The sequence below is a fragment of the Rhipicephalus microplus genome, chromosome 6 (assembly GCF_043290135.1).
Source record: "Rhipicephalus microplus isolate Deutch F79 chromosome 6, USDA_Rmic, whole genome shotgun sequence".
NCBI lineage: Eukaryota > Metazoa > Arthropoda > Arachnida > Ixodida > Ixodidae > Rhipicephalus > Rhipicephalus microplus.
This window is the reverse complement of record NC_134705.1, coordinates 111,306,620-111,332,139: the sequence shown is the minus strand read 5'-3', so window position 1 is coordinate 111,332,139 and position 25,520 is coordinate 111,306,620. Positions and strand designations below refer to the sequence as shown.

At 48.4% G+C, this 25,520-nt stretch overlaps 1 protein-coding gene across 4 annotated transcripts in view; it reads left to right on the top strand.

Annotated features, from left to right (window-relative positions):
* Positions 1–25,520, top strand: part of Pli (E3 ubiquitin-protein ligase pellino) — a 143,443-nt gene that overhangs the window by 86,847 nt on the left and 31,076 nt on the right. For 3 of the 4 annotated variants that reach the window (XM_075866420.1, XM_037418896.2, XM_075866419.1), the window contains exon 2: positions 22,363–22,566. In XM_075866420.1, the coding sequence (XP_075722535.1) occupies positions 22,363–22,566 (204 nt within the window). Of the gene's footprint in view, positions 1–19,608; positions 19,815–22,362; positions 22,567–25,520 lie in introns of those variants that run through there. The other variant, XM_075866421.1, reaches the window with a different exon arrangement.

The window sequence follows — 25,520 nt, the reverse complement described above, 5'->3', positions numbered from 1 at the left end:
TAACTGTCGTTTCATTTTCAGTGGTCCAGCGGTGAGTAGTGGGAATAAGCCAATTTATTTGACCCATACCCGTTTATCAATCGTGATCCGACGTACAACTTATGCCGGCTTACACAGCTTGCGCTGTTCATAAAGAAAATCGGCCTCGTATCTGGGTGATTCGCTGCAGAAACGTCGAAATACGATAGTCTTTTGTCTGGAGGCGCTGCCCGAGATGCGGTGCCATCTGCCAGTGATGTGAAGAAACGAGCGTTTATTTAGAACGCAGAAGCTTTGGTAGGTAGCAGCACCGTGTCGTTTTAGCGAAGCGTAGCAGAGAATCCTTTTCTCGTTAATACAGCGTCGCATTGTCAGCGCAGCTTAATAAACGCAGCGGCCTTTAAAATTGTGTATCTATGCGTTTTCTGAATGAACGAGCACACCACCTAATACTCAAATATGCGTAATATTTGCTTTTCAATTGACAATGTTCACAAGCATGAACGCAGCCACCAGATCAAGATCGGTGGGCTTTGAGCACGTGCATAGAAATTTGCCGGTGGCTTAATCGTTGGACAGACAGACCAACAGATAGACAGACTAAAATTTTCTAGTTGAAGTATCCCAAGAAAGATTATCGTCTTTAAAACGTAGAAAAAAAATACGTGCTGACTGCGACGGCACATAATTTCCGCAGTTACCGTGCCGTAAACAGGCACTGCCCAAACACTTATATTACCGTATGCTAGCGTAAATGGTATAAGGTATTACGGGCGCTTCTAAAGGGCCCTAGCAACGAATATAGCTGTCGAAACGAACACCAGAGAATAAAGTAACTTGATTGATATGTGGGGTTTAACGTCCCAAAGCCACCATATGATTATGAGAGACGCCGTAGTGAAGGGCTCTGAACATTTCGACCACCTGGGGTTCTTTAATGGTGCATTCAGACGACGGACCGAATCCGGATTTGTCGTGGACGCGGACAGCTAATCCGCGGATGGTCCGCCTGCAGGCGCATCCACACGACGGACGGTGTCCTAGGGGAAAACAGCCGGATTACTCTCGACAGCAGATTCGGCGCTCACCTGCGCCCGCTGGCAGCAGACCGGTTTGAGAGTATTCAACATGGATGCCCACAAGAAGCGAAGCTTGGCTGCGATGTCTGTCGTGTTGTGACAAATGAACGAGTAGTGTTATTCTTTCAGGAGAAAAGGGAGTTGCTGGCAGAATGTTCTTTCAACTACATTATTCCCCACTTGTAGAACTTCTAAACGTGTCTCCCGCCCTTTTTTTTTTTTAGAAGCGGCACGTCGCCGGTTGCAGAAGTTGGAATATTTCACCACCATGACGGCTAAGAATCTCGCGTGTTAAGCGACGGCGGCGACATTTCCCGAACCACCAAAAGTGATTTCTGCATATTTAATCACCTGAGAACAAAGTCTCCGGAAACTAAGTAAACAATGCTCAAGCGTAGATGATGCCGACCAGTCATGCAGCTGTCCGCGAGCCATGGAGGACATGCCGCGAGCAGACGAAAAGTGTACTGGTTGCCACCGACCCCAAGCTATTCCGCTGAAGTACCGGCTCTCCCCCGCCAGAATCCCGATGTGAGAAACAGGTTGGGTTCATCCGTCCGCGAGCCGCGCGGACGAGTCGCGGACGAGGGGAATCGCTGATGTGAGGTCACGTGACGCGCCGTCCGTCCCGCCACATCGGGATTCGGTCCGTCGTCTGAATGCACCATAACGTGCAGCCAAATCTGAGCACACTGGCCTACGACGTTTCAGCCTCCATCGGAAATTCAGCCGCTGCAGCCGGGATTTGAACCCGCGACCTGCGGGGTCAGCAGCCGAGTACCTTAGGCACTATACCACCGCGGCGGGTCCAAATAAAGTAACTTTGAGCCATAGCAGTACTAACATGGACGCTGCTGTACCATAAAGAGAGTTAAGCGACGCCATGTTAGCAGTTCTCGCGGCTTCTCGTCGTGACGTCTTTCATCTTCACCGTGTATATGTTGTGACCTAGTTAATTTTTTCTTATTTACGGAGATCGATTTTGTTGCATTTGTCTTGATTGTTTTTTTTTTTGTGAACAAAGAACCTTTATACCATCGAAAAAAGAAATGTAAGGAAAGTAGAATTTCGGAGTAGTAATTCGGCTGTATGAACTTCTTTAGTTCTCTTCCTTTGTATCTTTCGTCTGAAAAGCCGCTCGGCATTCTGGGGATGACGGCCCAAGGCGAGGCTTATTGAAATATGTCCTCATAGCTGCGAGAAAAAGCGTACCGTTATACGATTCATTTTATTTATATTACTTGGTCTGCTGCTTCCGTCCCATTCACCCGCTTTGTTCGGAATGTGCCAGTCGCGTAGTTGGTATTCCGCAGATATTGTTTTTTCTACTCCGGATATATGCCGGTGCACGGCTGTTACGCTCAAGGAAATGAAAACAGGAAAAAAAAAAGTAGGAAAGAAAATGCGACCTTGTCAACGGCGGTAGGCGCAGCAGGAAGTCGAGCAGTTTTGGCGACAGCTTGTGACGTCACTCGGCTGACGTCAGCCGTCGTGTTCTTCCGCACTTAGTAAAGACGACCTATAGCCCGTACGGGTGTGTAGGACCTATTTTATATTCTGCACTCTAAAAAAAACGTTCCTTGACTCTTTCTGTGTTAGTCCTGGCTTGCCACTATTTACTCGGCTTATACTACTATTACGTATTTGAAATGAAGAAATATGGAATAAATAAAGAGATGGAATACCGGATATTGAAGACAGAATCGAGAACGGGAAGTAGAAAAGGGGCATGGCAGGTGACGTGGCCGAGGTCAGATGGGACGAGCGCCTGGAATGGGAAGAGGTGCGGGCGAGCGGTTGCAGCGGCATGGCATTTCTACCGAAGACCGTTTGCAGGTGTCCGCTTGTCCTTCTACGCGCGAAGCCCTATGGAGCATAGCCGCAGGACACCTGGCGTTCGTAAAAGGGCGTTCGCAAATTCGTAAAAGCAACGTCCTTACGGGCTGCGGGGCGCGACCAGGTGTCGGAACACGGCCCAGTGACGTCATACTCGCTAAGGACGCGCCGGATGTCCTGCTGCTACGCTCTTCTTATGTGATTCTTAAAGAGAAAAGAAGAAAAAGTGAGCCCCTTAACTGTCTGCATCAGAGTGCAACACCTCAACAGTAGCTCACGAGGGATTGGGGTAAGGAGGGATTAAAATGATAGGATTAAAAGGTAGATAGAGAGAAGGAGAGAGTGAGGCGCAGGGACAGCGAACCACAGAAAACGACGGAAGAGGAGATAGGAAATATATGGACGCGGTCGCAGGAGTGCGAGGACGGGGCACCACTCGACGAGAGCTCTTGTCGGCGTCAGGAGATGGCGTAGGGCGTCAGCCAGAGCTGCGCTGTCGTCGGAGATCGCGGGTGCACAACCGGTCGGCACGAAGTCCAGGGAGCGAGTTGCTACGCTAGTAGGGCTGCGTGTCAAAATAACGAGTGTGGTTAATACAGCCGTTGTGGGGCGGTCCGGTTATTCGACGGTGCAGCTGACGACCGCGCTCCACCGACGCAATGAGCGTATACGACTCTGCGCCGGAAGCACGGCCAAGTGAAGGCCATGCATCTGTCGAATATGACTTTCTGGGTTATGTAATGTAGCGTGTAAGGGAGCGTTGTAGATTATCTTGCGGGTCTTGATCTTCTATTTAGGTTTTTCATAGTCAGCTTTTCTCTCTCATAAAGAACTTTTTGTTCTGCTCGGTGGTTCTGTTTCGTTTTCCATTGATACACCTTTCCATGGTCCTGGGTTCCGCCATTACCCTCTCTTGGCTGTGCTTTATATTCGTGACCCCGCTAGAATGCACTGCCGAGGCTTTCACGTCAACCTTCGTGCTTCCGCGAGCAGCCCATCGTTGGAGTTTTTTTTTTATTTCCCTCTCCCGAGAAAATGTCTGTAGAGTATGACACCGGTCCTGATAACAGCCCGTCCCACAGGCATCACCTTTTAGTGGGTACTATCGTAAGTTTTACCTTCGTCATGTGTATTGTATTTTGTGATGTGGTTGGTGAGTTTGCTGATTGGCTGATGCAAGAAAGGTACGCAAACAGTCATCGCTTTATTCAATTGAAAAGCGAGGTTTTACACACAACGCCTAGGTGGCAGCATTCACCGTGTTGCTTAGAACATGGCCCCCTGAGCACCGTCGCTGTATGCATTTCATTAGAGCAGGGCTCTCAAACTCGGCTCAACTATATAGCTGAGTGCAACGACGAAATGGGAGGAGTATCTTCGCCGACATAGAGCATAACCTTCGAGATGGTGGGCGCGCGGTAAGTTATGCATGGAGGGAAGAGTTTCATGGCCCAAGCACGCGCGGCGCTGCTGTAGTGACCGGGATTTGAAACGATCCAGTTTCGTGTTTTCAGCAATATCCATTAATAATAATAATAATAATAATAATAATAATAATAATAATATTCTTATTGTTGTTGTTGTTGTAGTTGTTGTTGGCGTCTCTCATAATCATATGGTTGTTTTTGGACGTTAAACCCCATATATCAATAAAATAATTATTATTTTTTGTAATCGACTTGGGGACATCGCCGCTGGCATTAGATGAGCACTTGGCTCGTATGATTGAAAAAGGAAACAAAAATGTCATAGCGGGAAATTAGATCGACATAGAATGAGCGCTCCCTATATATTACGTTATGTTTTGTATTCAGTGTACTTCCTACTATCTGGTTAGGCTGTACTGTACTTGCCGCAAATTGTGCTCGTGTTCTGTCTTGTGATCATGTTGTATTCCCCCCACTGTAATGCCTTATGGCGCTGTGGGTATCAAATAAACAAGAATAAACAAATAAACAAATATTTCATAGCTTGCGAAACTACTTGAGAAATGGATTTGCTCGCTGCGTCGGTCGCGCGCAGCAGCAGGAACGCACGTGGCGACGATGTGTCATTACGAAAGTAGGTATTTTCAGGGTATAATCCCTGAAAAGATATCGCGAGAGAAACGGAAAGGAAAACTGCTTTTTTTAGGATGGCCAGTGAGTGAACGTGGGAGGGTGCGTTATCAAGAGAAAGAATAAATAAATAAATAAAAGAAAGTGCAGGCCGCGCTGCATCTCTCGTTTCACCGCTCTTTTCATGGCCGATCCCCCATAATGGGTTGTGCCAGGTTAAAAGGGCCAGCCAATCAATCAATCAAGGAAGGAGGAAAGACAGGGAGGTTTGCCAGTTCTCAGACCGGCTGGCTACCCTGTTCTGGGGAAGGGGTATAAAAGATGACAGAAAAAATACGTTGAAGGAGAGAAAAAAAATTGGGGGACCCTTAAGCTTCGCTTCTAAAAGTTGAACGCGGTAGCGAAATGCGGCCCCTATAGTGTGCCCTTGAATAAGTGCATACTTATTAATATGTTTTCTTGCACACACACACGCACACACACGTGCACACACACACACGCAAACAGTAGATTGTACCAGGGCGCGCGCGTGCGAATGGTACATACAGGTTTTTGATTTAAAGCAAGAGTGGCATGGCCTCGAAGATACACGCCGCGCACTCGCCAACTCGGAAGCCATAAATGGTCTCGCAGTGCCTCACAGATGGCAGCACATTATGTAGCGTTTGCTGTTTGCTTGATCAACGCCAAAAACAATGAATAATGCTCTTGCAAGGTGCCGCACGCGCATTTCCACGCGCCGTTTTCTGATGCCTGACGCTGTGTCGCCTCTTTTTCAAAAAATAAAGAAAAGAAATAAACAATAAACATTGTGAGTATATAGACGCCGCCATATTGGAGCTGATGAGCTGTTATTTTCTTGTTTTTTGTGTTGTTTCGTTGTTAAACATGCAAACCACAAAGGTGAACAGTCCATTATGACGGCGCTGAAACTCGTCCGTAAAATAGTGTCTATGTGTAGTTCTAGTAGTTAGTTGCACCAAGAGAGCTAACTAACAACGGGCTCTCCAGTTTGCGCACTGACCGGACCAGGGCTGCATGTTCCGCGTGGGCTCGGTGTTTTTTTTTTTCGTTTTTTGTTAGTTTAGTTATGTACACATTGGCTTTATTAACATCGTCGCGCGCGCAAAAAAAAAAAAAAACTTAGCAAAGTGGATGAATAAGCGCTGAACACTCCACCGTTGTTTTTCTTGGGGGAGGGGGAGGGGGTGAGGGAATGGGAGAGAGACGCAACATGTACACGCAAGCAGCATTCTACACTGGGCATGTGTAGAACTGGTGGAGAAACTTTAATTTAGGTATAGTACGGCTGGCCAATAATCCTAGCCCAAGCATGAGGACCATGACGGCTAGCACAAAAGAAACACAGACAACTTAAATTTAAAAAAAAAAACGACGCTGCACGTTGCATGGTCAGGCTTTTAGTGGCCGTTCCTGGATTCGCGGAATGAGCTAATCTGCTTGGGTTGGCGGCCAACTTTGTCCTTTATAAGCTGAGTCAACCTTAATTTAGTCTTCATGGCAACTAACCTTTCTTTTTCTTCTCTGAACGCGGCCTGACGTTCTTTTTGCCATAAGTGCTTTAAGGGCGGGATTAGTCCTGTCACAAATTGTGAAGCTGCGTGCGCTTCTATGGGAAAAATGACCTTCGGACGACGCTATCCGAGACGAACAGTCGTTAATAAGCGTCATCGATTGTTGGCGCTTAATTGAGTTGAGGGATTTGTAATTGACATTATGTCCGAAATATAATTGGAGCACACGCTTTTTTTTGTTTTTTGCGTGCTTCACGATGAATAAAAAGCCTAGAAACATGTCCGTGAATAAATCTCGCTATTGAATCTCGTTGTTCGCCCTGTTGCTAAGCACGTAAAGCGCGTTGGCAGGTCTACGTACTCACTCAACGGTCGGCAGAAAGGCGGTGTTTTAACTCTGAGGCAAGTTGGAGTTGACAGTTGCGGGATGCTGCTGCTGATAAGGACGACATTGATGTGTCCGTTCATTAAGGAAAATGAGGGCTGAATGTCATTGATGGGGGTATAGACTGGAGGAGCGTGGTAATGATTTGCGAAAAAACCTATTAGGTTTTTCCTTCGCATAAGGAATGGTCGAACTTAGTTCGTGGTGCTATTACGCTAAGCGTGCATATGTAAACCACACATTCGAGTGAGCCATTTCACGTAATTCGAAGTTTAGTCGCGCAGTCTTGACTAACTGGTTATACGCGGCATGCAAGACTGCCTTGTTCGCTATAGTCCGTTTCGAGCTTTTCCCCTAAAGAGCGAGAGCCGCGAAGTCTTTCCTGTATGCGCTGGTTGATGGCGCTCTGCCGTTAACCTGTCGTTGGTTCCGTTCCCCGCGGCGTATTTCGTAAAATGTTGAATGCCGACACACACGAAGTGCGTGTCCGAACAGCTGGCACCATTGTCGCGTCTCGAAGACACGCTGACGGTGACGAGTGAATTCGGACGAGCAAGGACTTTCAGCGAAATATACATATCTTTAAATCGGCGATCGCAAAATGTCATTCGGAGCCAAGAACAAGCCACCAGAAAGCATGTCGGTGGACAAAAAGTAAAAAAAAAAGAATAAAAACAGAGAGGAAGTATAAGGGGGGGGGGGGTAACAAAATAAATCTTGGAATGATTATGCTTACATATTCAGTAGATGTATTTGTTGTAGTCGAACCTTCGATTCTGCTATGTTGTAAAAAAATGAAAAATAAAATAAAATGACACACACGTGTTCAAAATTAGCCACGCACAACGACGTGTAGTATCTCGTAGAGGCAGTTGCGTCCGGACGATTATTCACCGTCCCTCAACAACAACAACAAAAAAGGAATTTTCTTTCTTTGGTGCAACTTAAATTAGAAGTAGCGAACAAGAAAAATTAAGGAGAGTATAGGGGATGTACTTTGTAGTAATTATTATGTAAACGTGAAGAAATAACCTACCACCGCTGTAGATCAGTTGGCAGAGCGTCGGACGCGACATTCAATGGTAGCGGGTTCGGTTCCTGCATATTGCAAGTTATCTATTCATCCACTTCCCTTTCTTCACATTTACATTGCAATTATGCCTCTAATAATATCCCCCATACTTTGCTTTCTTGTCTGCTAGTTCTAATTAATCTCTGATCAAGAAGGAGGAAAAAAGATCGTCCGAGAAACCCGCCAAACGTGGCGTATGTGTTCTGGACTGCCGCCACCGTTCGGGAAAAAGCTAATCACGAATCTTGTACGTGTGGCGACTCGCAACGCGGGAGAAAACCTGTCCAGCCACTAACTATTCCTAACCACGACTGGATTCGGAGACTCGCGGTGTGCCCACTACGCCTGAAACGGCTATAGTGTTCGAACGTATATGTCCCGGAATAGGTCTAGGTTAACAAAACGAGAAAACTTTTATATAATAAAATAAAAAATAGCAATAAAGACCGGCTCGCCATCGTCTGTGCTACCTCAGCGAAAAAAAAAAAAAAATACGCGACAGTATAAGCGGGTGAATGCGTGGAGTGAGTATACTTGCGCGCAGTGCTGACGATAAGGAGTCGCTTCCCCCCTCCCCCATCTTGTTCTCTCTATTAATGCGTTGTGCGTTGGCCCTAGTGCTTGCTGGCTCGGTTGATGCTCCACAGGCGAGACCTCGTTGCTTATTTTGTCTTGTCTAAAAGTTCGTTTCCGTGGTGGTGACGGCGGCGGCGGTGATGTTTAAAGTGCCACTTGCTGGCCCCCAAGTGCGAATGCAACGTTTTCTCCTTTCTTTCTTTTTTTTCTTTCTTTCTTTCTTTCTTTCTTTCTTTCTTTCTTTCTTTCTTTCTTTCTTTCTTTCTCTTTCGGCCAGGGTGGCGGTAGGAAATGCTCGCACACGCCGTCGGCCGAAATGAAAGGAATTGAAATAAAAAGTATAATGCCGTTTCTTCTGTAGCCGGCTCGCCGCGCGCGCTGTGTTTGGGAAGTGACGCTGGAGCATTTTTGCGGCGTTCCGCCGTCGTTAAAAAGCGCGGAACTTTCATCACAGATGAGGAAGGAAGGGAATTAACCGAGAGCGAAGAAGAACGGAACGAGTTCGAGGAAGGAGCAGATCTGGAGGAACTTTCGGAATAAACTCGCATGCAAGAGAAGTGTATTATAATGGGCGGCCTTTTAGGTGACGCGTTTCATATTCAGTGACATCTGAGCCGTCGTATTGTGCAAAAAAAAAAGGGGGGGGGGGGAGGCGAGGGTTGAGAAAAAAACCCCAGAGGTTTCTAACGGAATATATATATATAAAGTTCGTCATCCTGTGAGGTCTCCGAGTCCAACAATCGGCGTTTTGCACCAGCTAACGCCGGCTTATTCTGCTTTGGCCAAGTCGGGTCTCACAATTCGCTGCAGTCGTGCAGGTCTTGCTTCTGTTTTCTTAACCCCCGTCGTGCGATTAAAATAGGCAAAACACCGGTTGTCGTCGGTCTTGTGCATTTATTGACCGACCAGGTCTGTTGGCTTTCTCTTAATTATCAGCCGAAGTAGCTTTTAACTGATATAACAACTACCCCCGTTTGATTTCCAATCTATGTCGCTGTCTCTCTCAGCATTACGCTGATAGTATACCCACATAAACCCTTGCGTGGTCTTTCATGTTTAAACTCCTTCCTATAGGAGAAGTTTCCGTTGTGTGTTGGTCCCAGTAGAATTCCATGACGTTGCAAAGCAAGGTATACAGCCGATTTTCTTAGCGGTGTGAGTTTCCTTCGCCTTATCCAGGATCTCTTGAGGCAAATTAGTATTGGTAAAGGCACAATCTGTCACATTTTACATATGCTGCGTGTGCCAATTTAGACTTCTAGTTATTTTGCTACGCCGTGATACGACCACAGTCATCAGTATTCGAACTTACTACCATTAGACATCACTGTATGTATTGGTCAATTGATCTTCTGCAACAGTACATGCTAAAGTAGTGGAGGGGTCAGATGAGCACAGGGGCGCGAAATCTGACGGCTCCGCTGTGGGTGAATGCTGATACTGTTCATCTAGTCCTGTACAGTATACCGTTCTACGTAATTCACAATGGCGCTTGCCTGCGCTCCTCATTCACTCAATTAATGGCGGCACCTGCCATTGTTCGAATGAATATAAAGTTTTGTAGCCGCGCGGGGCTGATGCTGTGTCTATTACTCACCTTTGTTTTTGCGTTTACTTTAGATCGTACGTCACGTTACGTTAGATTAGACTTTACCGTCGTATTTGCACAACGGTGTTCGCAGTAATGACAACTCCGTCATTACCACGGCAAACTGCATCGCAGAGAAGCTAGCCTTAGGACTGATTGGCAACAACTGTCTGATCGTGAAATAACAAATACAGGGACCAGCCTGGTCTGGTCTTTCATTCTGTTCCCCCGTCAGTGTTGTCGGTTGGATACACTCATCACCAGGTCCGGTCTGGACAGGTCGAGCACTGAAGTTTATGACTTCACGCTGACCTACTGTGCGTGGAAGATAGCCAAGTACATTAGATCTGCTGAAAGACGGAGGACAGATTGTGTTACAATAGAAAAACTGGCCATGGTGTTTATGAAGCGTCTCCTGACGGGGAGAATACCAGAATCTTGGAAGAACGCTAACGTACTCTTAATCCGTAAGAAAGGGGATGACAAAGACTTGAAAAATTACAGGCCGATCAGCTTGCTGTCCGTCGTATACAAAGTATTTACTAAGGTAATTGGTAAAAGAGTTAAGACAACATTAGAATTCGATCATCCAAAGGATCAAGCTGGATTTCGTATGGGCTACTCAACAACCGACCGCATTCATACTATCAGTCGGGGGATACAGAAATGTTCAGAATACACCCAACCACTATACATAGCAGTCATAGATTACGGGAAGCCGTTTGATTCAGTAGAGATATCAGCCGTCATGCAGACACTGCGGAATCAGGGCGTCGACGAAGCATATCTACTGCGAAGAAATCTGGAAGAAATCTACAACGGATCAACTGCAACCATAGCGCTCCATAAAGAAAGCGACAGAATGTCAATAAACAAGGGTGTAAGACAGGGGGATGTGATTTCCCCAATTCTATTTACTTCGTGCTTACAGGAGGTTTTCAGTGGCCTAGAATGTGATTAATTAGGGATACGGGTTAATGGAGAGTACCTTAGTAACCTGCGCTTCGCCGATGACTTTACATTACTGAGTAACTCGGGAGACGAATCCTAATTGATTGCCGAATTAGACAACGGGAGCACAAAGGTGGGTCTAAATATGAATCTGCTGAGAAAGAAAGTAATGTACAACCTCGGAAGAGAACAACGCTTTGATATAGGTAGCAGTGCACTTGAAGTTGTGAAAGAGTACTGCTTGGAACAGGTAGTAACTGCTGAGCCGAACTGCAAGATTGAAGTAACTTCAGAAGAATAAGAATGGGGTGGAACATTCGGGAAGCATTCTCAAATCGTGAATGGTAAATTGCGACTATCCCTCAAGAGGAAGGTATATAACAGCTGCATCTTGCCTGTACTTACCTACGGAGCAGAAACCTGGAGGATTACAAAGGGGGTGCAACTTCAGTGGAGGACGACGCAGCGAGCACTGGAAAGAGAAATGATAGGTGTAACCCCAAGGGACAAGAAGAGAGCAGGGTGTATCATGGAACTAACGGGTGTTAAGGACATCACAGTTGAAATTAAGAACAAATGGGCAGGGTGCGTAGCGCGAAGGCAAGATAACCGCTGATCATGAAGGATCAGACTGGGTTTCAAGAGAAAGGAAGCGGTTGAACGGGAGACAGGAAGTTAGGTGTGCAGATACGATAATGAAGTTTGTGGCTCTAAAGTGCCAGCAGCAAGCACAGGGCCTAGTTGACTGGCGGAACATGGGAGAGGCCTTTATCCCGTAGTGGGCGTAGTGTTGTGATCGGCCCCCATGTCTGGGCGCCGCTTGGACGCGTGGAATGGTTCCGGCTTCGCAGCGCGTCCTGAGACGTCCAGAATCGGCAACAACACAGCAGTGGTACTGCGAATTCCTTGGAGTCGTCGGCTCGTCTTGCCAAAAAGCCCTTTGGGCACGCACGACCGACAGATTACCGGGGGGGGGGGGCTGTTCGCTGTCTGGGCTGCCTAGAAGGAGTGGTCATTGCTTGGGTCGTCAACATTCAGCGGACAATGAGCCGAGCGCTTTGTATTCATCTTCGGGGACATTCCTCACGTTCCATGGCGCCTTTCCCGAGCGATGTTTCCTCGAAGAGTCATCTCGGCGCGTCCGACTCCCCGTTCTCGCACTGTGCCAGTGGTGTCGTGTATTGTGTGTGTTACACCCTCGCCGGGCAGCGAACTGGGCGGGCCTCTCCTCCCTTCCTGGGTTGGGAAGGAGGCGGTGTGACTTTCTCTCTTCGGGGGCATAAAAACGCGAGCGCAGGACGCTCGGAGAGAGAGCTTCCTTCCATCATCTAGTATGATGCTTACTCCATGTAACACGCTACCTTCAACATCATGTAAAATAGTGTAAATAAATCGTTCAAGTTATCAGCTCCGGCTCCTCGGCCCGTCTTCGCCCTGACCCTTGGATGGCTGAAGGCCCGACAAATTCCCCCAGTCACAACAGGGATGGCAGCGGTGAGATGATCTGCGCAGGAATTCGACTCCGGCTTGGTGAGTGCACGACCTTTTCTCCTTGAGAGTTGCCAGGCTTAAATTAGTTCTTCCTGGTAACAAGAGTGTTGGAAGCCTGTTCACGGGAACCTTGCTTCAACGCTTTCCCTTGAGAAACTTGTCGGCAGAAAAGTAGCAGCCATGGCTTGGAGAAAGTTGCACAGATCGGACCTAGACGTGATATGCGGGGAATTCGGGATTGATTGCGGGAAACATCTTAAAAAGGCGGAAGTCATCAGGGCTATGGAGGCAAGCAGAGATGACGAGGAGATCGTGGAGTTGTGGGAGGATATAAAAAAACAAAGGGAAGATCAGGAGCGCGAGCGCCATAAAGAAGAGCAGGAACGCGTGCGCGAGCGCGAGCGCAAGCACGAACTGGATAAGAAGCGCCTAGACTTAGAAATAGCTCGGGCAACTACCTCAGGAGGCGCAACACTCAATGCTCCAGTAAGCAAGGCACCAAAAATAAAAGACCTCCTGAATCCTTTTAAGATGGGAGAGGATATCGGGTTATTTTTGGTCAATTTTGAGAGAAGTTGCGAAGGCAAGTTTGAGCGTGAGTTATGGGCCCAAATGCTCTTGACCGTGCTTCCATGCGAGGCAGCGGATGTACTGGCTCGTTTGCCGCGAGAGGAGGCGAATGACTACGATATTGTAAAGCGTGCGCTACTAAAGAGGTATCGGCTGTCTGCTGAAGCTTTCCGACGACGTTTCAGAAATAGTAGCAAACGTAGCAGTGAATCATTTGCCGATTTTGCATACAGTCTGAGGTGCAATCTCACCGAGTGGCTTAAGGGCGAGGGAGCTTTTGGAGACCATGACAAGGTAGTCGAGTTGATTTGCACGGAGCAATTCCTGAACGTTCTAAGTGACGAAGCACGCTTATGGGTATTAGATCAGCCCGGGGAAAAGAATTTGGAGCGTACCGCAGAACTGGCTGAAGAGTACACCATGAGGCGTGAGGAAATAAGAGAGCGCAACAAACCCGCAAAGAAACCATACCGTGAGAATTCTAAGCAGTCTGAGCGCAACAGTTATGCCCCTATTGCACCAGGAGGGACGAATGAAAAAGACACGCACGGGGAATCGACCATGAGTGGACGCGCTGGCAAAAAGAAAGAACAGGATAAGAATCGCGACAGAGCATTTAAGGCAAAGAAACCCATTGTGTGCTATCGATGTAATGAACCGGGGCACTTAGCAGTGGGTTGCCGTAAGGAAAAACTCGTTTTCTCCCTTTTTAACCATACTGATGAGAACATGAGGTTACTTGAACCGTACTTAAGAGAGATGACTGTCAATGGGCAAAATTGCCGGGTTCTACGCGATTCTGCGGCCACTATGGATGTAATACACCCATCTTACGTGCCCGCGGATGGGTTCACCGGAGACTGCGCGTGGATCAGACAGGTAGCGCAGGAAGACAGTGTGTGTCTGCCAGTGGCCAAAGTCCTCATCAAGGGTCCCTTCGGAGAACTGGAAACAGAGGCTGCCGTGTCACAAAGTTTGCCGAAGCAGTACGGTTACCTTTTTTCTAACCACTCGGAGGACCTGTTAAGAAAGAAAGGTCTGAGCTTTGGAGAACACACTGTACATGCTCTAACGCGGTCTAAGGCAAAGGAGATCGCAAAGGAGCTCGGCAGTTCCCAAAATAGAGAGGCACAGGCCCCCGACGAAACAAGGGCAGACGCGAATCCGGAGAACGTCCCGAGCGATGGCGAAAGCAGCTTTAAGAGTTCCAGCGAGGCCAGCGAGGAAGTTAACCTTCTTTCCGTGCTACCTTGCATGGGCGGGTTCTTGGAGCTATCGAAAGTAAGCCCGGAGGTTATCGCTGCGGAACAGGCCGAGGATAAAACGCTGCAAAAGTTGAGCGATATGGTGGAGGAGGGGTTGGCGCGGAAGAACGTCTTTTTGCACCGCCGCGCCGGAATTTTGTACCGTCAGTACAAAGACTCGAAGGGGGTGCACTATGATCAATTAGTGGTTCCACAGAAATACCGAGCCAAAGTACTGGAGCTGTGTCACGGTGGCGGGTGGTCGGGCCATCTTGGCAAAAAGAAAACGAAGACTCGTCTACTTAGGGAGTTTTATTGGCCCAATTGTTTCAAGGATACCGAGAGGTATGTGCAATCCTGCGATGTGTGCCAAAGAATAGGCAAAGCACACGACCAGCAGAAAGCGCCCTTAAAGTTGGTGCCACTCATTAGTGAACCTTTCCGCCGCCTTGTCGTGGACGTTGTGGGCCCCCTGCCTGTGACAAAGTCAGGGTACCGCTACATCTTAACCTTGATATGTCCTGCCACAAAATTCCCGGAGGCGGTTCCCTTGAAGGAGCAGTCATCTGTAGAAATAGTGGATGCTTTGCTTTCAGTGTTTTCGAGAGTAGGCTTCCCGTCAGAGTTACAGAGCGACCAGGGCAGTGTGTTTACTAGCGCACTAACTACCACATTCTTGGAGAGGTGTGGCATTAGGATAATACACAGTTCCGTCAGACATCCTCAGAGCAATTCAGTAGAAGCATGGCACTCGGTTCTCAAAAGGGTATTACGGGCATTGTGCTACGAGAATCGGAAAGATTGGGAAGCATGCTTGCCAGCCACCATGTTTGCCCTGAGGTCTGTGCCGCACGAGGCCACCGGCTTTAGTCCCGCTGAGCTAGTATATGGGAGATCTCTAAGGACCCCACTTCGCATGCTGCGAGAATCTTGGGAAGGGAGGGGTGAGGATCCCACTGTGATCGAGTATGTGTTGGGCTTACTCGGGCGACTTCAGACCTGCAGAGAACTCGTTGAGGCGAACATGACAATGGCGCAGCTTAAAGCAAAACGTCTGTACGATAAGAACGCACGTCAACGTTCGTTTTCAGAAGGAGATCAGGTGATGCTTTTAGCATCATCTAAAGCGAACAAGCTCGCGGTTCAGTGGGAGGGCCCTGCGAAGGTTATGCAGAAGTTGTCGGACACCAATTATGTGGTCAAACTACCGGGAAGGCGGAAAGAGGTAAAGATTTACCATTCAAACTTGATGAAACCTTACCACCAGCGGTCAGCAGTAGTTCAACTCGCGCTTAACGTTCCGGAAGAATTAGAGACAGATTTTCCTTTTCCCGGGCAGGCTTCTGATTCTCAGTCCCTCAACATCTTGCTAGACACGGTCACCAGTAACTCGAATTTGAATGCAGAACAGAAAAGAGAACTGGAGAACCTACTGCGCGAGTTTGAGGGAGTTTTCGTCGACCGGCCAGGAAGAACCGATTTAGTTGAGCACATTGAACTAACTTCTAATGAACCCATTCTTTCACGGCCTTATCGCGTGTCACCCAGGCAAAGGGAAATTCTCGCACGCGAAATTCAAAGAATGTTGGAGATTGGTGTCATCGTCCCGTCGGAGAGTGAGTACACCTCCCCTCTAATACTGGTGGAAGCACCCGGGAAGGAACCGAGACCCTGCCTCGATTATCGGAAACTGAATGCCGTCACGCGAGACCAGCTGTACCCTATTCCCAACGTAGAGGAGAGAGTGGAAACTGTTAGCAGGGCTCAGTACGTCTCCACGCTAGACCTCACACGCGGCTACTGGCAGGTGCCTATGACCGAACGAGCCAGTAAATACGCAGCGTTTATCTCCCCCTTGGGCACTTTCCGACCCCTGGTCATGAGTTTTGGGCTCAAAAACGCGCCCTTTTGCTTTTCACGGCTCATGGATCGTGTGCTGGCGGGAGCAGAGAACTACGCTGTTCCTTATCTAGATGATATTGCAGTGTTTTCGGACAGCTGGGAAAAACACCTGAGCCACTTGCGGGACGTCTTGACGCGCTTAAGGAACGCGGGCCTCACTGTTAAAGCAGAAAAGTGTCAATTGGGACAGGCGGAAGTAGAGTATCTAGGGCACATTGTTGGGCGAGGATGCCGGCGGCCCCACGAGGTAAAACTTGCCGCCATCGAGAACTATCCCCGACCTTCTCACTTCTCACTCGCCATTTGCCTCAAGGCTATGCGACTTGCGGCTTGAGTGCAATTTATTTAAGGTAAATTCTTCAAAACTTTAGGAGCGTTGCCATATTGCTTTGTTTGGGGACGTTCCAGGCAACGTTCTAGTGTGGCTGCTTTTATGCCGACAACGGGCTAAGAGTTCAGTAGCCTGGCATATCTCGGGAGGGGTGGTGTACCGCCTTGTCGCTGCTTGGGTACTGTGCGGATTTGATCACTAATGTCAGTCCCAGCCTTCGACCTGCGGGGGCCCCTTCGACGGAGAGTGCTACTTACGGACCTGCTGACCCCACTTGAGCGAGAGAGAAAACCTGAGCCGCAGCCGTTCCAGAGCTGCTGCGCTGCCAGGCCTCTTCAAGGTGCAGCGTTGGGCTGCCCATCTACGAGTCCTTTTTCCCGGCGGCGGACGAGCTGTTGTGATCGGCCCCCATGTCTGGGCGCCGCTTGGACGCGTGGAATGGTTCCGGCTTCGCAGCGCGTCCTGAGACGTCCAGAATCGGCAACAACACAGCAGTGGTACTGCGAATTCCTTGGAGTCGTCGGCTCGTCTTGCCAAAAAGCCCTTTGGGCACGCACGACCGACAGATTACCGGGGGGGGGGGCTGTTCGCTGTCTGGGCTGCCTAGAAGGAGTGGTCATTGCTTGGGTCGTCAACATTCAGCGGACAATGAGCCGAGCGCTTTGTATTCATCTTCGGGGACATTCCTCACGTTCCATGGCGCCTTTCCCGAGCGATGTTTCCTCGAAGAGTCATCTCGGCGCGTCCGACTCCCCGTTCTCGCACTGTGCCAGTGGTGTCGTGTATTGTGTGTGTTACACCCTCGCCGGGCAGCGAACTGGGCGGGCCTCTCCTCCCTTCCTGGGTTGGGAAGGAGGCGGTGTGACTTTCTCTCTTCGGGGGCATAAAAACGCGAGCGCAGGACGCTCGGAGAGAGAGCTTCCTTCCATCATCTAGTATGATGCTTACTCCATGTAACACGCTACCTTCAACATCATGTAAAATAGTGTAAATAAATCGTTCAAGTTATCAGCTCCGGCTCCTCGGCCCGTCTTCGCCCTGACCCTTGGATGGCTGAAGGCCCGACAAATTCCCCCAGTCACAACAGTAGTCAGGCTGATTATGATGATGAAGTAGATTAGAAGAAACTGCACAATTGTGTGCCCGACGTCTTTGCCGATCCCAGTGAAGACGTCCGGTAGACTTGCTTCGTGGACGTGTGGGCAATGGCCCTGTAACACTGTATTCCACTCAACGTATCACCGCTGGCCGGCGCTTACGAAAAGTTGTGCGGGCCGCTTTCACGCAGACGCGAGGACGTTCTAGAAGGACCACCATATGCTGCGAGAATCGGCGCGTAGGTCGGACGAAGTCCGGACGGGATATCCTTGGGACGTATTCGGCGGGACTTTCTTTTTTTTTTTTTTTTTTTGTTAAGTCGACACACAGCTCGCGCAATGCGATTTTAATGCGCCACGGGCGAAATGGGGCATTGCCACTGGATGGCTACCTCGTGCGAGGGAGACCACCGTCGAAGCCGCTTAACCGCCCCAACAGTGCTGGAAAGAATGGAGAAAGTCAGTCGAGGTACAGAAGGAAATAAGCTGGACTTGGGACATGAGAAAAATGATCGAAAACTGAAGCAAACCGCAACACTAAACGTGCGTGTCGTTTGCCGATGCCTTGAGCGCTTGATGCATGGAAGCTCAACGGAAAGTGTGGGGGGAAGGGCTTAATTTGGATTCTTCGGACGCGGGAGGGCATTGCAGCCTAGCGCTCGTGAAGGAAAGAGAGGAAGGAGGGCTTCGGCTGTTTTGACCGTCGATCGTTTAACGATCCGGGCATATGCAGTGCGGAAGGGCAGGGAAAGAGAGAGAGTGAAAAAAACCCTCTCATGACGTCACACATACGACTGTTTTCAAACTGAAGTACAGCTTTCGGACATATAGGGTCGCCCCGTTATTTTGCGCGCGCTATGTTATTTGATTCGCATCACTGCGCATGTGCATTTGCTCGCAGCCGAGAGCTAAACCGTTACGTACACACTACCGCTTCCTCTCCTCCTCCTCCCCGCGCTCAGCGTGCTCCATATGCTGACGCGGTCGTCTGCTGTCGACGACGACGCCACGTTAAAGAACGGTCACCAAGTGCGCTCACATCTCTTTTTCTTTCCTTCGCGGTTGGTTGCGTGGTTCCGCGCGCTTGTCTAGGTCCGTCGCCGTCTCTGCGCCCGTCGCCGACCCCCTTCCGCGTTTCGTTTAGGTTTTTTGGGCGTTGTTTACTTCTTTCAGCCTCTTCTCTCTCCTTCGATCCCGGCATCGCTGGCGCGACGCCCGTTTTCTCGAAAACCCGATACGCTCGCTCTAATAGTTCTCGTTTTTTTCTTCATATTTTCTTGGAACGCCGCGCCGTTTCACCGCGGCGAGGGAGTGGAAACATAGGCGCACAAAAAGGTGTTACAACTGGCGGTGGTCGTCTAAGTTTAGGCGCATTACCGCCTTTTCGTTTTTATCGTTCGCAGGTTGAACCGGCTCTCTCTCTTTCTCTCCCTGTCTGTCTCTCGATCTCGCAGCAGACGACCTGCAGACGACAGCGTTGGAAACGAGCTTTCATATGGACTGCGGCGGCGTTTGGATGGCCGCACGTGTTGCTTATCCTCGGTGCCTGTGTTTGCCCGTTTGTGTTTACTATAAAACGGTCGTGTTCGCCTGCGTTGTTTCGCCGTCGCCGGATATACGCCATTGTTTTCTTACCTCATTGTTGCGCGTGTGTCGTCTGCTACGAGCTGCAGCAGACGTCGTCGACGTTTAGTCATTTGTGGAGATCTTTCCGAGTGACGCCACTATAATTAAGGCTGTCCTCGGCGCAATGTGACATTGAATGGCGCCCGACTGCGGAGGACTGAGACCGAGAAAGCAAGTTCATTTTCCTCCATCTCCTATCTTCCCTCATCTATCCATTTCGCGCGTGTGTATAGCCTACCCGTTTCATTTCTCTCCTTTGACCTTATCTGGCAGGGTCGCAGCTTTTTTTTTTCTCATTTTGTTCATGTTTGATAACTATTGTGTGCTGCGCTGTAGTAAACACCTGGTCTCTGCCAAGAAATCTCTTGGCATGAGACCTTGTGTAGGGTCGTCATCTAGCATAGCAAGAGAACTCTCCCAGAATCGTTTCCGCGTAGCTGTCGCCTAGGGGGATGAAAGAAGACGGAATGCATGGCAGCGCTCTTGGTAGTAGATGTAAGACTGCTGCTTTACTTTTTTGTCGGTAGAGTCCATTTCGGTGCACTTTGCATAAATTGAGCCCGTGCAGAAGGAAGTAGTGTCCAATGTCCTATGGCCATGTGCAAAGTCTGTCCCAAAATATTGTGGATGCGTATCTGGATATGACAGACATGAAATTTCTTTGCACTATCTCTACTGTACAATGTAACCCATGTCTGACTGCTGTTCTGCTAGAGCTAATGTTTGCTAAGTCTTTTAGCATGGTACAAGCTTTCTTGTACCATGTAGAAACCCGGCACTTTGTTGCAAATAAGCTAATAAAAGAATGTTCAGTTTGTTATAGAAAATGTTTGTACCGGCATCAATTTTCTTTTATTATTCTCACGTAAGTGAATCGAGGTACATAGAGTTGTTCACAAGACAATCTGATTCATTTCTGATTGCCTAGTATCAGAATTTACAGCTCGCAAGTTTTACAGATGTTTCTTTCTGCTGCCTGCTTTCTGATACATGACAATATTGAACAAGTTACATCAAGTTTTTTGTTTATTTTTATCTTATCTCACTGGCTTTTGTCACATTTCGGTTTTTTTTTTATCAAGCTTGTACCATGGATTTTGTAAGGCCTTCAAGGCCTTGCAACTTTTTTGTTTCCCTTTGGCTGTGTATTCCTTCATAAATAGCCTGTGTACTTATGTGAGAAATAGACAGTCTGACGAGAAAGAATGCAGGGTGGCGACATTTCCGGTGAGGCAGGATATCAAATTTTTTTTAAGACGACTTCATTAATCTTTCAAAAAATCGTTGATGTGTCATGTGTGAGACAGCACCTACTATACATGGCTAATGTGACATGGTGATTAGGCTAGTTTAATATTGTAATGGTTAGTTCTAGCTCTCATCAGTGATTCAGGACTTGTATCTTGGGATTAGAGGTACCACCGTGGACCCATGGAGTTATGTGCAGCCAATAGTTTAAAGCTTTCTAGGTTATGACTTTCATGTTTGTTTCATCAGCAACAGACAAAATGCCTAGCTAGAGTTCTTATGCTGAAGGCCTTTTGTTGTGCCAAAGTTTTTGGTATCATGGGCTTGATGTAGAGCTGCTTTGGGATGCACTGTTGTGGCCACTAGTAAAAATGAGAAAAATTGAGGTCTTTCTATTGTGCCACTCCCCTTCATTTCTGTTATTATTTTTTACCACCTCTATAATATGGGTGATAAAAAGGTCACATAATCTTTCCAAAATACATAAATTTATTTAGAAATGCTATCGTTTCTATTATTACTTCACGAGATGCTACGAGTCTAGCTTGTGCACTCATTTCAAGGCAGGTCGTCTGTGCTACCATTCGTGACGCGATTGTAGCAATACAAAGTTGTGCTGTCGTATCATTGTTATCATTGTTGGTATTCATCATTTCATCATGAAAAGTATTCATCTGGCACTTCATTGTCTTTCATTCCGCATAACAGCTGCACAACAACGACAGCGAGATGCCACAGAGTTTCGTAGTTGTTTATTATAATTTTACCACATTGTTTCCTCAAACTTGGTTTATTGCGAGTCTGGCCTTGTTGGAGGAGTTGACTAATTTTTAGTGATTTAGGGAAAAATTATGTGGACCTTAGGGGGTGCTGTCAAAGTCTCTGATGTCAGGGTGAGCTGGTGTGAAAAATTTAAGGTGTCGTTACCACCTGCATTTCTTTCTTTGTGCAATTTGTAACTCACCAAGGGTCTTGCTGCAAGAGTGGTAAAAAGACTAATTTTGTTACATGAGAAAAATGGTCTTTTTGTTGTGCTTTTGAGCCCTTTGTGGAATTAGAACAAGACTTTTAGCACCACTCTGTTGTGCATTTTAGAGGAATTGAGCTTTCATGTCGTTCAATTCCACTTGGCCTTCTAAGTAGCTTACAGTAGCTCTAGGTGGCATCACCATTCCACCACCCGCGTGTAAGTTCCTGGTAGTTTGACATTCTGTTCACTCTCTCAAAACTCAGTGGACAGACCAGAACTCTCTCTCTTCAATTACCTCATTCCATCCCCATTTTCATCGTTGCACAACATTCTGTTACGAATTACGAAAAACTGTCAGCCCAACAGCAGCCGAGACTGTCCCTGTCACAGAGAATTCACATAAATGTTATATCCGACGCTGCTCACTTATGTTCATGGCATGACGTGCTTTTTAGCGTTTCAGACAGTTGACGATTCCCATAGAGACACAGATTTGTATTGTTAGTTTTGGGTCCGAAACTTTGATGTCCTGGCACAGTTGCTGCACAGCCAAACATAATGTTTTATGTAGTAACGATGAACCTTTAACTATTAATACGCATGGTTGAGAAAAGATGCTCATGGTTTGAGTGGAAACCAGTTACCATGACTGCCCTTCAGATGTGAAGGGCAGGCATGTTGCAGTTTCGAGGGTGGTGCTCACACTGGTTTTTAGCATGTTGTGTTGTGTATTTTGTGATCATGTCAGACACTTTCAATCATTTTGTATTATCGAGCACTGCATCTTGTTCAAGTCCCGTGTTCTGTATTGTTGCTCTCCGACAGGGCCGACAGCAGTACTACCACCGGCGCCAGTGCCAGCTGCCTCAGCAGCCGGGGGGGAGGCCCATCGAGTGACAGCTCGTCCGGTCCCTCCTCTCCGCACCAGGAGGAGGACCCTCTGAGCGACCGGCTGCTGCTCGGACCACACAACATTCACGAGGGGGGAGGACAGCACCCGGTCAAGTTCGGAGAGCTCGTGCTTCTAGGGTGGGTAGAGAGATCATATGGTTCCCTTTGCAAATGAAGGAGTGCATATAAACGAAAGACGAAATCGGACGGATCCAAGGGGCTTACACTCAACTTAAAAGGTTTATTGGAAAAAAACGTGAAAAGAGAGCCAACTTAAGCTGACTGCGAAGTCACCACAATGCAGCTGTCTTGCTGAGTTTCATTTGCGACGCTTGTGCCTGTCTAAGTTCGCGTTTGTTATTTGCACTGCTTCAGTCTAACACTAAGGTGTGCAGCCTTCTTTTCAATGCTTATAGTGAGTCACGTGTTGGAAGTAAAGGAGGAAGAAGGGGCAGCGGGCACGAGCGTGAGCCAGGAGGGCTGGTTCGCTCAGTTGATCCCTTGACCTTCAATGCAGCCAGACGATCGGGTCCAGGTCTCCTTCGTTTTTCACACTTCGTTCTGGTGCCGAAACCCACCCGGTCGTCTGGTTTTCGGCTTCGACTATGGATCAACTTCGAGCACAGCGTGGCTTCTGCCGGACAGCCATCACAAAGGCAATATCGACTCTCAACACTCTACTGGCAGTCTCGATGACCCCTGCTCACTGGCTCCAGGAACTCATCGAAATCACTGTGGTGAAACACACTCACCTCATCACCGTTGATGAGGATATTCAAGCTGCGCTACATGGCGAGGACCTCGATGCAGACTTGACCACAGCAATGGTTTGAAGATCGGGTCGTCTGTGCTAAAGCAAGGGTTCGACGTGCAATCGAACCGCAGACGCCAACCCCACCCGCATACGTCGACATCACAACCGCTCCACTCAGTGACCCCATCGCAGGCACATCGCAGCCACCACAACATTACCTTCACCCGGGCTTCCGACTCCCACGACGTCGTCTCACCGCGCACTGCCCAAGCTGCACATACCGAGTTTCTCAAGCGAAGGACGCGACTGGCAAGGATTTTGGGACCAGTTTCAAGCCAGTACCTACAATAACGACTGGATATCGAAAATTGACAAGTTTCAATACCTATTGACATACCTGACTGGGGCAGCAAAGGCAGCCATTCAAGGTATTCGCCTGGCCGAAGCGAACTATGACGTCGCCATTCAGATACTGTCGAACCGCTTCGGTCGTCGCGACATGCTAGTCGACGACCATCTCGACACTATCAATCGCACCAGTCCGAAGTTCTGAAGACGTAACTCTGTTAAGAAATCTTTATGATGAAGCCACATTCCGCATCAATGCCCTGGAAGGTCTTGGAGTGTCTCCGGGAGAGTATTGCATGGTACTGCTGCACGTGCTTTTGAAGGGGTTGCCTCCAGATTTCAGCATCTTCTATCATCTATGGCAGAAAGAAGCCATGCTAACGGAGAACGCTACAGCATCCCAGGAAGCCCGATCACAGGTGAAAGACCTCCCGAGCTTCATGAAAGGGCAAGGGGAAATACGGGAAGAAAGGGTTCTCGAATAGATATCGTCAACAGACCAGAGGTCTTCGCAGCGAGACTTGCAGACACCACAGCCACCCTTGCCCTCCACTACGTCTTTTGCACCAGAAGTTCGATCTCTATACTCGCACCCCTGTGTCCTGTGCAGCTATTTCGAACACACTGTCCAGGATTGCTCTGAACGTCTACCTCAGGAAGAGATGCGGAAGCGGCTTCACGAAAAGAAGCTGTGCTTTCGCTGCGGCAATCGCAACCATTTCGCCAACTGCCAGGACCCTGCAATGCAGCCAATGTGCGGGACGATATCTACCTTCTCTGTGCGACATCAACAACCTAACGAAATGCTCACAGCGTACCAACAACACCTCGGTACAACAAGATCATACACCGGGGTCCACCAGCATCCCTTCTCGGGCCGCAACTTCACTTTCGATTGGCTTCACGGCCGCTCTTGTACCAACATCGCAGCAGGCTGCGACATCGCTTGCGACCGGCCTTACGACTCCTCTCGCCTCGACGACGTTGCAGGCCGCGACTTAGTTTTCTACGGACCTCACAACTTCAATGCCAACTAACGTATAAACCGGAATATAAGTCGAGATATTTTCAATGAAGTAGTAAGCTAAAGTCGTCCATCGTCTCATATAGCGGTGTCTAGCCGAAAGTGCGACGCTGTCTGGCAACATGTGGCTTGCATATGCTTGTGAAGCCAGACGTGGCCATATCCGCATCCAAATCCAATCGCAGTCTGTTCTTTTTTTTCTTCGTCTGTTTTCTTTGTATTCGTGATTTGCTTCCGATCTGTTCTGAGTTTTCGCTCCGCTTGACATTGCGCTGCATTTTTAGTGGCCTTTTTTTTTCGTTCACTGAATATGTCTAGCGGTGCGAGGAGGCAGTACTCAGCTGCGTTTAAACTAAATGTTGTTGAGTTGGCAGAAGTGAACAGGAATATGGCTGCTCAGCGCCGCTTTGGTGTATCGGAAAAAAGCGTGCGCTATTGGAGGGCGCAGAAAGGGAAACTGCAGATGTGCAATCCTCGAAAAATGTCGTTTTGTGGACGAAGTGCCGTTCATCTGCAGCTGGAGGATAAGATAGCGGACTTTGTGCGGGAAGTTCCTGCGCGCTCGCTGCCAGTGACCGTCGATACCATTAGCAAGAAAGCCGTGGAACTCGCTCGAGAAGCTGGGCTCACGAGAGAAGAGTTTCATGCACCGAACTCTTGGGTGCATCGATTTATGCGACGCAAAGGACTTTCTCTCCGGTGGCGCACATCCGTCAAATGTTGCCGGAGGAGTTCGAGGACAAGCTCATAAACTTTCAGCGCATCGTGAACCGGCTTCGGGAGCAGAACGACTACATGATGGGGCAGATTGGCAACGTCGATGAGACCCCCGTGTGGTTTGACATGCCTTCGTCGACCACGATCACGCAGCGCGCCGCCAAAGGATGTGAAGCTGTTGTCCACTGGCAATGAGCACTCGCGCTTCACCATCATGCTGGCATGCACGGCAGATGGTAGAAAGCTTCT